General features: G+C 43.4%; 1 protein-coding gene across 1 annotated transcript; it reads right to left on the bottom strand.

The window, feature by feature from the left end:
• Nucleotides 1-10,194: 10,194 nt before the first annotated feature.
• LOC127757651 (uncharacterized) lies at nucleotides 10,195-15,427 on the bottom strand. Its single transcript, XM_052283218.1, has 2 exons — nucleotides 15,211-15,427; nucleotides 10,195-11,831 (listed from the first exon to the last, which is right to left on the bottom strand). Exons 1-2 carry the CDS (start codon nucleotides 15,282-15,284, stop codon nucleotides 10,472-10,474), a joined length of 1,434 nt encoding a protein of 477 aa, XP_052139178.1. The 5' UTR covers nucleotides 15,285-15,427; the 3' UTR covers nucleotides 10,195-10,471.

Here is a 15,427-nt window from a genome sequence, read left to right as displayed (position 1 = left end):
ACAGCGACGGCGCGGCGCGGGCTTGACGGCGACGGGCGGCGACGCGGCGACGGGACGGCTGCACGGGGCTCGAGGCGACGCGGCAACGGGACGGCAGCACGCGCGGCACGGGAGTGGCGATGTCGGTGCGGGCTCGGGGCGGCTCGGCGACGTCGGCGTGGCGGCAGGCGGCGATGGCGACGGGCGGGCGGCGAGGTGACGGCGGCACGCGCGGTGATGGCGACGGCGACGACAGAGGGGAGGCGGAGCGGCGCGCGGCGTGCGGGGCACGAGGGCAACGCGGCAGAGGAGGGGCTAGGGCTAGGGAACGCGATCGAACACCTATGGGGCAATGAATAGTGACTTTTCCTATTTATCCCGATTTTAGTGTATTTCCCATATAAATTTGATTCCACAATTCCTAATTTTTGCATATATGCATTTTACTCAATATTTGTGTTATCTCAACTAATGAATTCACCCTAGATTAATATTACTCATATTTTATTTTTATATAATTTATTTGAATTTTTAATTAGGGTTAATTCTTATTCCATCGTATTTAAATTTAATTGATCCAAATATGGTCGCGATAATATTTTATTTATTCCTATCCACACCTAATCTTTATTTTAATTTATATTTATTTTACCAATTTGTTTTTTAAGGTTTATTGCTAATTAACTATTCTTTACTCACGATTAATAAACTTCGAGATCAAATCCAAATAAAATAGGCGGATAAGATCGGCATGATGCAATTAATTTAAAAAGTTTTTGAAAATCCGTATTTTTAGAGTTTAGATTTTTGTCGTTGAATTTTCAGGGTGTTACACCTGTGATGATGAAATATTGTGGGCTATGATGGATGAATGGCCAGTGATGATTGCTCAAGAACATACCATTTTGGGGATATTTTGGGTCCAATGGGATGGATGAATTGATGTGGACTGTGATGGTTGAATTATTTTGGGGGAATTATGAGTTTTTATATGTTTTTTATGGCTGTTTTTCTATGGTTGTTTTGTATCTACACTTGTTCATTTTATTTGGGGGGGAGTGGCAGTATGGGATGTTTTGCAAAATGGATGCATTTTTGGGCCGGCCTCACTCTTGTTCTTGTTTAGGTTTAAATGTGGGTTTCTACACTTGTTTCTTTTTTGCATAAGGACAGACCCTCTACACTTGTTCTTAATTTCTTTTGGGGGTGGGGGCAGTTGCAAATAATGATAATTGAAGCATAATTTCTGAGCAAAACTGAGGCCAAACTTATTATATGTCATGACTTGTGTTTTTTTAGGTACAAGAATAATATTAAATGGGTCATAGGAAATGGGATGGATATGCATAGAAATCTGTTATTAAATGAAGTTACTGAAATTATGGCATTTAGGAGAATACGAAGTGTCCTGGTTGCCAAATCTGGTTTGGTCAGGTTACTGCCTGCACAGTACCGACCAAGACAAATTGGTAAACAGAACATTTCGTTCAAATACAACATTTCTAGAAATATAGGAGTTTGCTGATGATTACGTTAGAGATAAGTCTAGAAATCTTGGATAGGAAGGGTTTTGGTTGCCTGTGTGTTCTATCTGCATCTGCCTCGTCAGCAGATATGTAGCATCCATATTCCTTAGGGTCGGAGCAGACGGGATCTCGACCTCGACATCCATATCCCACTAGAACTTGCTACCGTTGCCACTATCTTATGTTAGTGACATTGATAGCACGTTTGAGTGGGATACTGATGTCGAGGTCGAGTTCTCGGCTGCTCCGGCCCTATTGACCATGGATGCTATGGTTCCGTCGACGAGGCGAACGCAGGTAGGAGTTAGAGGTATATCAAACCATAAAAGAATGTGTGTAGATGCAATTTTGTGTTTAAAAAGTACTTTCTCCCCGTACAACAGTGACATAGGACATGTCGCAGCAAGGCGAACCGATGTCGACGACCACTACTGGGACTACATCGAGCCGGAATCCTAGGACCCAGAATAAGATTCCTAAGGAAGTCTACACCATAACAGAGGTGGACGATGTTGGATATCCGACGGCTCCGACGAAAGCTGTCAAAAAGTTCCCTACGATATACGGAGTCCTAGGGAGGCAGAACTTCACTATTCTAAAGGACCACATCGATCTGGTCCCTCAAGAAGAAAAAGAAGAGGCCTGGAGGCAATTCAAGGAAAGCTTTTGATACCCTACAGAGGCCGAGGCAGGACTAAAGCGGCAGGCTATCCGCAAGATGGGGAATTGTTGGAAAAATTTCAAGACAACACTGGTCACGGAGTACGTCCTCAACCCCGCCCAGCCAGAACCATTTGGGAAATACCCATTCATCACCTAACCCATGTGGGATGAGTTCCATGCCGCCAAATCAACGAAATAGTCTTGGTAAAAAAGCCAGACCTACCGTGATCTGCAGGCAAGGAACATTCACCCGCACCAGCTTGGCACCGGAGGCTACGCGGGGAAACAGGCAGAATGGGACAAGGAGGATGAAGCTGTAGTGGAATCTAACACCCCGCAAGTGCTTGCTGATATCCCGGTCCAGCAGGCAAGGAACTGGGCAAGGGCAAGGGTGAAGAAAAATAGTGACGGAACTCTTTCGTTCCCAAATCCCAAAGATCAAGTGGTGTACCAGAAAATCATAAGTTGAACACATAGAATAAGTTTCATTATGTTGTATCTTGTTCTTCGTCTAACGCGTCCTAACTGTACCCCAGGTCGAACTGAATGCTGAGAGACAGGCCTCCCAAGAGGTCTGCTCACAAAAACGCGAGGATGACATCCTCACGAAAGCGTTGGGAAACGAAGAACACCGTGGACGAACAAGGGGCATTGGCTCCAATGTTCCATGGAAGTTTGGGTTTCCCCAATACGCGTGGCAGTACAAGAAGCACAAGCTTTCCAAGGCACAGAAAGCTGCACGCATTATGGCCCAACTTCGGGAGGAGCTTAAAGAAGAGCTTAGAGAAGAGCTCACTGCCGAGCTGTTAGATATGGAGGCTCGGATGGAGGCACGCATCAGGGATAGGTCGACCGATGCCACTCCTGGTCCCATAGTACAAGTGAGCCCCACGCAGAGGCGTAGCAGATGCACATCAACTGAGGCTCCGACAGAACAGCCTGAAGGCCCCGCCGCGGTGGACCACATAACGGTAAAAACAACTTAATAACGCATATATTATATTAGCACCACAATACATTGCAACATATACTAAGGACACTAATGAATCTATCGCAGGAACCCACATCGTGTACCCTAGTCGTTAGGGTGACACCAGGATTTGCAATTCCTGCCGCAGAGGGTCAAGCTTTCAAGCCTACCCCGGAGACCCAAGTGCATGGGGCGCAGCAGCAAGCCGGCAATGCCAAAGTTCAGGTGGACTTAATGAAGCCCGATTGGGTTGGCTACACTATCCCACACCCACCTAATGACGAGATTCTGACCCTTGGGGCTGCACGTGGGACCTTTATTCAATGGCCCAAGCACAACATTGAGATCAATATAACTCCAAGGCCAGCGCCAAGTTCTCGTCCGCCGCCGACGCGTCCCCATCAAACTGTTGTATCTCTCCCTCCTGCCGTTGAAAAAGAGATGAAGATCTCCAATTACAGTATGATACTGATTTTGGGGACGACGGTATGGAGGTTGACAGCAGGCCGCACCTCCCCCCTCCTGTGAAAAGGAGCAAGAGGGCGAAATCTTCTCCACCCAAGCTTGACACACGCAGAAAAGCTGCTGGAACGGGGAGAGGAAAAATAAAGGTGCCATTAGCCCCAAAGAAGCTTGATCTTGGCAAGGCGCCAGTAGCTCCTCCAAAGCCTCCAGCAGAATTCACATTGGGCATGCCATTGGTCGGAGACGATGCCTTATTCAAGATGGGCCCTGCATGCAAGGAGTTGCACGGGTACTACATGGAGAAGTCCAACGGAAGGAGGAATAATAGAGAGACCTCCATGTTGGGCCAGCACGATGGTCAGCCGTTCCTCAGGCCTACTGCCTTCATCGCCGTAGACTTCAAAGATCTATGGGACCTCTATAGGGTGCGAGCGATCGACACCAACCTCCTTAAGTGCTACTCCTTGTAAGTATTTCTTGGTACGCGATATGGTAGTGACTGTCCATAAATTACGCTTACCCTGACTCTTGTCTTGCTCGTAGGTTAACCTAGAAGCATGTCCATCGTAAAGCACCCCATGTTGCCTTACTCAATCCAGCTGTCGTCAACGAGACAACGCTGAAAAACGATCGAGCAAACATAGTGGCCTATATCAAGGACTGCTTATTTGCCCGTCAAGACAAGGACTTCATTATGTGCGCCTACAATCAACAGTAAGCGTGTACCGTACTTATACTCAAATACTCAACGCGTACAACTGTAGTATGTAACTGGCAATTTAATAATTTCGCAGGCGACATTGGATTTTTCTGGTAATAACGCCGAAGTGGAGTTTGGTACACTACCTTAACTCCAATATCAAGCCAGAAATATACGATTGGTCGGCCATCGAATCTGCCTTGAACGAGGCATGGGACCAATACGTGGCAAGAGGCGGGAGGCATAAGGATGGGCATCCCAAACTCGGTCACAAGAAAGACTTCCCAATACGTCAACAAGTTGGCGACCAGTGTGGGTTCCATGTCTGCCATAACATGAGGAGCTTCGCAGACAAGGTGACATTGCTCGACCCTAAGGTGTGTAATTCAATTGTTTATATACACATAGGACGACAAATTTACAAGTATGTAGACTAACTTGGCGCCGAACATGTAGGAATTTATTTCAAGGATTCCGGAAATCAACTTCGAAATCATTAGAGAGGAGATAGCACAATTCATACTAGATGATATCTTGTCACCGAAAGGGATGTTTAGAGTTGAAGTCCTAGGTAGCTCGTCTCGGAATGGCAGAACATTTGCAATGCATATGCGACAAACATTTGATTTTTGTAAATATTCTTTGTAATACAATTATATTCTTTAGAGTAAAGTCCTAGGTAGCTCGTCTCTGTATATACTTGCATTACTAGTTACATATAAAATTGTTCCAATTTATAACTTATTTTTGCAGGTTTTGATGCATGTCGGCGGTTTGGAGAGAAAAATGGATGTGAATGACATATATGTGAATGGGTTGTGGATGTGAATGTCCATGTGCTTGATTTTGTGAATTGGCTGTGCTGTGATGGAATATGAATGTGAATTGGCTGATGTGATGCTGGTAATGGGTCTATATGAAATGGCTGTGATGGAATATGTGAATTGATGCTGGGAATGGGACTATGTATATATATATGCTTCTGTCATTTTTGCAGCGGGCATGGCTAGCAAAGGCCTGAGGCTAGCCAAAAAGACAAATTTTATTTTTTTTGGTTCTAAACTCATCCCTGACGGGCATTTAGCTAATGCCCGAAAGAGATAACTCATCCGTGACGGGCTATAGAGTCCAGCCCGTTAGAGATTAGTCATCCGTGACGGGCTTTTAGAATACACCCGATAGAGATAAGTCGTCCGAACCGGGACTAGTTTGACTCAACACGTGGGGTCAAACCTATCGGTGACGGGCTCTGGCTAAATGCCCGATGGAGATGACTACTCATCCGTGACGGGCTTAGTGGTGTGCCCGATTGAGATTAGTCATCCGTGACGGGCTTCTTACTACGCTGGTTTGACTGGTCATACTCATCTGTGACGGGCTTTATTTTCGGCCCGATTGAGATAACATCCATCCGTGACGGGCTTTTGCCCAATTGAGATTTTTCCTCACATCAGTGACCTTTGCCCAATGACGAGGGCCTTACCCGATAGTGATGATGCTTTCAGCCCGTCACAGATAAGCGATACTGTTCTAGTGTATGGGCTTCACAATTTTTTTTTTTTGAAAAGTATGTCATGTTTATTTTGTAGTCGTATTCGAATGCTAACCATGGTTATTTTGAGCTACGATCGACGAGCCAAATTTTCCACTTCTTCCAGATTAAATAAGACCTTGGAACGTCGTGACAATGAATGAAGAAAATTAAAACTAAATTTAAAGAGGTTGGTGTCAAATCCATATTAGGGACTCATAATATATTATATATTCCATAAAAAACTCTGAACTTTAGTTAATAAAATGTTATATATTATATATTTCAAGTTTTTCTTTCTTTTTAGTTTTCTGAACTCTGTACTGAACATGTGGTAATTTGCATTTTGTTAATGAAATGGGGAGCTTACGCTCTCTTTCTCAAAAAAAAAATCCATAAAAAACTATAAAAAAAATTCGAGCACAATTTGAAGCTTGAAATCAAATGCCTAAAACTGTGGTTTGGATCGGACTAACTTTTATTGCCAATGTTTTATGTTGAACTATCTTTATCTAATATTTTTACTTCGGACTAGATAAATCTACCTTTATTACAGTTTGAACCACAACAACTCTTTTCTCAAGCACATCATCAGCCTCAAGCGCACTTACATCCACATGCTGGCAATCTCTCACACTTGTGTTCAATCTACTTCTTTACCAGAGACGAAGTTGTATGTGGCTAAAAGAAAATAGAGTTAGGATGTGTTTAGTTCCACGCCAAAATTGAAAGTTTGAAGAAATTAGAATGATGTGACGGAAAAGTTGGAAGTTTGTGTGTTTAGGAAAGTTCGATGTGACGAAAAAGTTAGAAGTTTGAAGAAAAAAGTTGGACTCTAAACAGGGCCTTAAAATGGTGCAAAGTGAAAATGTTACCTTAAAAGGAGGTCCAAAGTGAATCTTCAACTATAAAAATGGCCCAAACTATATTTCACTCAATTAGTTAATAAACCATGTAAGAGCTAAGTGTAAGTACAAACCTATCTTGACTGTTTTTTTTAAAAAAAATCATTATATTTTATTATTATAACTTGATTGCTTGACAAAGTATTAAAACAAACAGAAATAAATTTGGAAAACTAAAAATCCAAAAACGGTGTCGAATGCTAGCTGGGAAGTATTAAAATTGAGCCCACGAGCCCACAGCCTGTTATATTCTTATGTTGGGTCCCTCGTTTCCTCTGGCCCAGAACGAGAAGCCCACAAATCCACCATGTACGCAAGCTATGGCCTCAACCCAACTGGAGTAGAACGGAATATGGCACACGCATTTTCGTATTCATTCTGCGATCGATTCTAACACATGCAAAAAAAAATGAGGGTAAAGAGAGCTTTATTAATGCTTAAATAAGGGATTACACTCCTGATTTAATAAGTCTAGAATTCTTGCGGGAGCACACAACCTCCACTCCGCGTAGGACCTACAACTCATTGTCATTTATGCTAAAACATGTGCTACCCTATTTGCTTATCTCTTTATCTTGTGCACCTACACTTTGCATCACTCCTTTAATCTCTTCAATCGTCGTCGCCCAGGCCAATTTCAGCTGTTCCTGTCTACTAAATCTCTAACAATTTCTGCATTGTCCATCTCCAACACAATGGGCATATGAATCAAGTCTTGCACTTTGCATCACTCCTTTAATCTCTTCAATCGTCGTCGCCCAGGCCAATTTCAGCTGTTCCTGTTTTATTAAATCTCTAACAATTTCTGTATTGTTCATCTCCAACACAATGGGCATGTGAATCAAGTCAGTAGCCGCTCTGAGTCCCTCAAGACAGCCATTTGTGCTAAAACATGTGCTACCTTATTTGCTTCTCTCTTTATCTTGTGCACTTGCACTTTGCATCACTCCTTTAATCTCTTCAATCGTCGTCGCCCAGACCGATTTCAACTGTTCCTTTCTTATTAAATCTCTAACAATTTCTGCATTGTCCATCTCCAACACAATAGGCATGTGAATCAAGTCTTGCACTTTGCATCACTCCTTTAATCTCTTCAATCGTCGTCGCCCAGGCCGATTCAGCTGTTCCTGTCTTATTAAATCTCTAACAATTTCTGCATTGTCCATCTCCAACACAATGGGCATGTGAATCAAGTCAGTCGCCGCTCTGAGTCCCTCAAGACAGCCATTTGTGCTAAAACATGTGCTACCCTATTTGCTTCTCTCTTTATCTTGCGCACTTGCACTTTGCATCACTCCTTTAATCTCTTCAATTGTCGTCGCCCAGGCCGATTTCAGCTGTTCCTTTCTTATTAAATCCCTAACAATTTATGCATTGTCCATCTCCAACACAATGGGCATGTGAATCAAGTCAGTCGCCGCTCTGAGTCTCTCAAGATATATGCTAGCGCCAATGCCTGGACAGCTGAGCCACATTGATGCAGGGTTCTTTGGGCCGCCAGTAGCACCAAACCCCTGCAATCTCTGAATATAAACCCGACACTAGCATCCCCGGTTTCTTCCCTATAACCTGCGTCAACATTTAGTTTAGTGAAGCGCTCCGGCGGTGGACACCATTTGTCAGTCAGTTTGCTGATACTTGTAGAGAGAGATATCTGGTTCGGTTCCATGTATATAGGGCCCTTTCCTTTGTGGTCATCTTCTTGTTGTCGGATTGGCAACAGTTGGCCTTCATAGCTAACCAAGAAACTGACCAAATCAGCAATTGATGCACTTCCTTTGCCATGGATCATGTTGTTTCGCAGGTGCCAAACTCTCCAGAGTAAATACATAACATGTGCCTTTTCTGAACACTGCAAACTATCCAGCAGCACTAACAGCTAGTCCAGCCCTGTATATGCAAAACTCGTTTCAACCGGCAATAGCCAATGTGCTCTCATTGCCTCCCGTAAACCTCTAGCTAGAGTGCACTCCACCGTACATGAAACCCGTTCTCTTCAGCCATCCCGCAGATCGGGCATATGCCACTCTGTTCTATCTTTCTCTTTCTCTTAGGGCAGGGGAGAGCTCCCCGTTCCTGGTTCTCCTGTAGCTGGATTCCCCGGAACCACAAGAATCCTGGTTCCCAAAAAGTTTTTCCCAAAAACATCACATCGAATCTTTGGACACATGCATGAAGCATTAAATATAGATTTTTTAAAAAACTAATTGCACGGTTAGGGGGAAATCGCGAGACGAATCTTTTGAGTCTAATTAGTCCATGATTAGCCATAAGTGCTATAGGAACCCACATGTGCTAATGACGGATTAATTAGGCTCAAAAGATTCATCTCGTGGTTTCCACGCGAGTTATGAAATTAGTTTTTTTATTCGTGTCCGAAAACCCCTTCCGATATCCGGTCAAACGTCCGATGTGACACCCAAAAATTTTCTTTTCGCGAATTAAACAGACCCTTATTTCCCCAAGTGGGCAATCTGTCCTGGCTAGCTTCCATGCAAAAATTCTCACTTTTGGTTGAGCATTTGTTTGCCATATATTCTTCCAAAGCTTCCTTTCACCATTTGTCGCCATGCTAGATGAAGATTCCACACGAACCTTCCCTGATTGATTCCATGCTAACCTATAGGCGCTCCTGACAGTGAAAATTCCTGTCTTCTCAAGGTGCCATGTTGGAAAGTACGACATCTCCCTTCCAGGTATCTTCAGAATTTCGGATGCATCATTTTCCTGGACTACATGTCTGATTAAAGGCTCATTCCACGTTTTGGTTTCCGGCAACATGAGCTCATGTACATACGTGAGACGATTCCAGGCCTTCTTCTACAGAATCACTGGGTTTTCCCCATGTGCAACCCATTGACTCCTCCAGATTTTAATTTGGCGCCCATCTCCAACTATCCATATCAAGTCTTTCTTCAACAACTCTAGTCCATACTCGATGCCCTTCCAAGTCGGCGATGAACCTGAAGGGAAGGCCGTGTCAATTAGTGATCCATTTGGATAGTACTTCACCTTTAGCACCCGAGCACATAAATTATCTGGATTATCGAACAGTCTCCATGCCTGCCTTGCTAGTAAGGCTTGGTTAAAGCATCTAATGTCCCGAAAACCAAGTCCTCGGAATAGTTTGGGACTCATTAACTTTTCCCAACCAATCGAGTGTACCTTCCGTTCTCCTTTATCATGTCCCCACCAAAAATTTCTCACCATCTTTTCGTACCCCTCACAAAATCTTTCCGGCATTTTGAACACATGCAAAATTCGCTTAATTAGTTGATTAGTTGATTGTCTGCATTGCAGACGTCCCATGTTGTTGCTTTCGGCTAAAACAGTTTAGTTCCGGTAAAAGTTTCAGAAGGAAATATATGGTAGGAATTGAACTGTTTGGCCATCATTGCATAAGCCTGCGAGCTCAACCTATTGTTTGCCAATAAAACTCTAAATGCTTTGTTGGGCTCTTCAAAGATAGATAGTTACCATTTTCAGAAATACATGTCCTACAAGCGATTTTGCTTGTTCCAATTACAAAATCCAGACAGAGAAATATCAAAAGCAATACCAGCTTAATCAAAACAAATGATACACAGAGCGGATTATGCATGTACCCTCCAGCAGCAACAACAACAGATCAAATACGGTTCTTCGTATCACTTCATCCTCATGTAATAATTAAGAGATTTGCTTCGGTACAACAAAAAGTATCTCGAGGTATCGGTACCTCACGGTACTAAATCATTCAACGGTGCAATCCATCCACTGGCCATGCCTGGAGCTGAACGTTCCTCCACCGTGCCGTATCGCAAATTTCTTCATGATCATCTGCACGCAGGAATTCCACTCCGAGGCCATCTGCTTGACTGACATGGACGGCGGGAGCTCACGCAGCGCGCAGTGAAAAGCCGCACTGACCATGCCCGAGATCTCGCCGAACATTCCTCGCCGCTGTTCATCTCCATCATCGTTGTTGTTCGAGACCACCGGAGAACTTCGAGGGTAATCAGCAGGGACGAATAGTTTCACCGGCTTGACAGGAGACGTCCCATATGCTGCAAATAGCTGCTTCATGTCTGGTGCAAGAGACACTGCAGTGTAGCTGAATTCAATCTCTGTCCCACCATCTTTCTCACCGGCGATTCTAACCACGGTATCGATCAGCTTGGCGTTCATGGCGTCGATCTCGTTCGCCAGGGCACTGTTAACATGCCGTGTTTTCTGCCTCTTGACGTCCGTACGGTCATCCTCTACACTGTGCCGCAGAGCGTTGATTAGGCGGTCGATGGGCTTCTTCTTGGCTACAACTGATTCAACCCTGCATCGCAATTTATCCTCTGATTGGCCTATCACGTTGTCAGTGCGGTTTTGCCGACGAGCTGACGATGGAGTTCTGTCAGTAATTCTTTGCCTCGGCAGGCCTGCAGGTTGCTCTTGCTGATTGTTATGACGATTTGCATTCATCTCATTAATTTTAGCTTTTGTTTCCCTGTAGAATCTGAGTAGGCTATGTATGGAGCTTTCGTACTTGCAGAATTTCACCTTCATGCCTTCATCGATGCTGCTCTTCTGGAGCTGCAATAAATCCAGAGCACTCCTAACCGCATCCTTGAGCTTTGTTATCCGCTTGTATTGGTCAGCTTGCTTTTTAGGTAGTGACTGCAACTGTTCTTCTGTTTTTTGGCAATTGTGAAGTAAACGGTCAAAATCCGTAAGCTCGGAAAAGAAAGAGTTCTTTAAAACGCTGATCTTCTGAAACATTTCCTCCCTCCAATTCACTTCTCCAACACCAGTGATCATCTGTACCCTTGCAACATTGCTCTGCCATCCTCCATGTGTTTGGTGATGATTATTTGACATCAAATGCGGCTGCTGCTGTGGCTGTGGCTGTTCTTGCATAACTGTAGTAGGCAGCCTCGTTTGATTTCCCATCTGCCCTTGATGCTGAATACCTGAAGAAGACTGCGGTCGCTCCAAAATAGCCATCTTCGTTGATATTTTAGAAATATAATCATCAATGCTGCTGGTCTCATTGAATACCCTGTCCTCAAATGCCCGCAAAGAGTTGAACTCTGCACCATAATGTCCTGCCAATTTCTCTCTGATTGAACAAAAAGAATAGGGTTCAGAAATTCAGATAAATGTCGACAAAATAAATTGATGCCACAATGAGATCCTACCTAGTGTCATGTTATATGTTTCCAGAACCTGTTCCTACTATGTCTATACCTGCCTGATGAACAAGTAATTAAATGATTCCTCATAAACACGTGATTTTGTTACACACAGAATGTATCACCACACACGCTCAATGCAATTTTCCAATTTCAAAGGAAGTACTGAAGCAATACAGAAGGAAGTAAAGGACTGAGATCATACATCAAAGCAGACAAAATTAAAGCTTGTGATGCAACTATTTGTTGACTTTAAGCGACAAAGAGAGAGATCGATAGATAGAGAGAGGGACAGAGAGAGGAGAGCGAGAGAGAGACTGGGAGAGAGAGAGGAGACCGGGGAGAGACCGAGTCCTCCTCCCCTTATCTGCCTCAAGAGGATAAGGACCAACAGCTCAGCTCTGCTCGGTTTTTATGCGTACCTATAATATATTATAAGTGTCTGTTCTTTAATTATCTGGCAACTATATATCGGTATTGGTTTTTTTTGTGTTTTCAGCTTGCAGAGGTGCAAAAGATCTATAGGTGCCGGTTTTAGCACTTCCACGGCACCTATAGTGCCGGTCTGTACGTGCCTTTATGTAGTAGGGAACATTTAGGTTGTGTTCAGTGGTGGGTGTTGGGAACCCATAACCCACACACGGAAAACAGAGCGTTCTATTAGCGCGTGATTAATTAAGTATTAGCTCTTTTTCAAAAATGGATCAATATGATTTTTTTAAGCAACTTTCGTATATAAATTTTTTAAAAAAACACACACCGTTTAGTAGTTTGAAAAACGTATGTGCGGAAAATGAGAGGGAGAGTTGGGAACTCCTGCATCCAACACAGCCTAAACGAAGCACGATATGTCGATATCCCAATGAGCAACCAATATTTTACGCTGGTGCATAAAAGCACATTATGGAATGGAGGTGAGCCATGTACAACTCACCGGTGTAACGCATCATAGCCTAAGAAAAGCTGCAATGGTAGGAATTCTATCAGAAGATTCATGACCCAGAGAGAGAGAGCGCGCCCACTAGGATTCACCATTAATTGTAGCTTGAGAAACGAGATGAGAGGGGAAGGGGATGGGATGGGAATGTCCGGATGTACGTGGATACGGACATCCTATCCTAGGTTGAGTTATTTTGGGATGGATGGAGTATTTATTTGACACTTCTAAAAAAATATGTTTTTCTGCGATTAAAAGTATATGATTTTTCAATAAACTACCTCTTATTCTAAACTGCTCATTTCAATTTTATTTTATTTTATTATTACACAACAATGCACATGCAAACTACATCACTACACACTTAGACGAATGTGCCTCTAACACACGCTTAAAAAGACATAAACGGAAATCAGCGGTATATTTCTAATCTTACTATAACCATGCTGAAAGTGGACCTGCATTTGCATAGTATTCATGGACATTAGATTTGAACTCTAATGGGTAAAGTCATACACATACAACTTCACCATCACCATCTATCTTAAACTGCGGCCATGTGTACTGATCCGCCGATAAATCCGAAATCTGAAAAACAGAAATTCACCAAAAGATGAAACGGAAAGAAGTCACGTGAGTCCATGTTGAAAGGCATGAATGGGTGACAGCAATTTGATTTCTGTGTCCACATTAGACACCCGGAGGAAAGCATTATTTTTGTTTAATTTAAAGTAGTTGACAACGAAATTGTGGAGAAATATATATGTATGATCTCATCCATCCGATGGAATAGGCATTGCGGTTGGCCATGCCCCCCATTACCACAACCGTTAGAGAAGGAAATGAGGCGGCCATGCCCCTTCTCTCCTTCGGCACTTCTTGACAACTGGCACGATGGTTTGCACTTTGCACCTAGAAGCGGGGCCACCGCCAAGCTTGCACGGGCAGCTGCCCGGGCTCGCCGTCAAATACACCATTAAATTTTTATTATTTTGAAAGGATTAAAGTTAGAAATATTTTAGCAAATACTAGATACTCCGAGCTTTTTCCTAGCTAAACATTAATAATCAATCAAGAGCAGTTCAATTTAGCTAAGTAGTTTGCCCTGGTTTGAAAATTTCCTAGCTCAGCCACTGTTCGCGCCCCTGCGGTACCGACCGTATCCCCTTATATAAATTGAACATTACAATCAATGAGAATCAAACCTCTCTCGCACCCTTGTACCGCAACATAAATCATGCAACTTCAACAGTTAAGTCAAGAGCAGTTCAATTTAGCTGCATGAATGTTTGATCTGGCTTTTTCCAAGGGCCAAGCCAAACACCGATTCTGGTTCTTTTTCCAAGTCAAACCACATATCTAATTCAGCTTTCATATTCTTTTAGCGCGCGTTCTACAGTACACATGGCATCACAAATTTTCCGATTATGTTATTTATCTAACACACATAGTAGTATAGCATTAATTATAATAAATCTCTGACCTTGCTAAACTTTTATGAAAAGCCCCCACCTACTGATCACATGCCAGTAATATTCATAGGCATAACAGTTTTTTTTTATTATTATGCATAGGAAGAAGAGGAAAGAAGAAAATAGCTAGTACTAAGACGATGCAGCCGAGAGAGAATCATTATTATATGTATATAACTAGAAAGCCGTAGTGTTTGGTAACCTACTACGCGTTCTTCTCATCCCACCGATCGCGCGAGCTTGCTAGCTATGCCGCAACATGCACCGTCCGATCGAAGCGTTCCTGCTTCACTGCGATCCGGCCGTCCATGAGCTCAAGCTTGATTAATTTCTGCTGGTTTAATTTGTTTGCAGCAATGAGGCTGACGCGTTAATCATTTTGGGTGACGTTACCAGCTGAGGTATGTGATCTACATCTTGCGTTCCAAGTTTCAAAAGCCTCGCTCGATCTTGAGCTTTTGATCAAATAGCTCTTGCTGGCAGCTCTAAATCAACGAGCACAAGCTTGTTGGCTATAGCTCTTAACTACCCTCCTGGCGAGCAAAATATATCTAATCTTAGCCGTTTAGTGATAAAAATCCTTTCAAAAGTAGTAGATGTAGATCCTCAATCAAGAACAAGTAACGAAAATTAGCCCAAGATCAAGGCAAATCGATCGATTTATAGGGGCAACGCAAAAACAGATACTCCGCTCTAAGTAGTAGCTAGGAGAATCTTCTAGTATAGGGTGTGGAGCTAGCATGGAACAATTCGAAGGAATTAATCAAGAAACCGGAAAGAAACCAATAATTATGCAACAACAAAATTCATCACAAGAACAGCGGGAAAAAAAGCTGCAGAAGCAGCAAAAGTAATTCACATAATTGGATGAGGGATTATTAGAGAAATACTACTCACATATTCTTGAGTACCCAGCTGCGCATGGCGTGCCTCGCCTGATCCAGCAACGATCCGCCGCCTGCAGCCGCCATCGGAAGCGAGAACGACGACAACAGAGCAAGAGGTCGAGCTAGCGTGTACAATTGGCGGCAGCGTTGCTGGTGCGCGGCAATTGTCGAGGCGGCGGAGTCAACCTACTAGGCAGCGTGGTCTCAACTCTCTCTAGGGCAGACGA

The sequence above is a fragment of the Oryza glaberrima genome, chromosome 12, assembly GCF_000147395.1.
Source record: "Oryza glaberrima chromosome 12, OglaRS2, whole genome shotgun sequence".
NCBI classification, from domain to species: Eukaryota; Viridiplantae; Streptophyta; class Magnoliopsida; order Poales; family Poaceae; genus Oryza; species Oryza glaberrima.
This window is presented reverse-complemented; position numbering and strand designations above follow the sequence as displayed.

What these genes read in the sequence shown, in the direction of transcription:
- LOC127757651 (XM_052283218.1), bottom strand. Translation starts at nt 15,284, where the DNA reads ATGGCGGCTGCAGGCGGCGGATCGTTGCTGGATCAGGCGAGGCACGCC. An exon ending in AGCTGGGTACTCAAGAATAT is followed by an intron (nt 11,832 to 15,210) that starts GTGAGTAGTATT and finishes TTGTTCAATCAG; the next exon opens with AGAGAAATTGGCAGGACATT.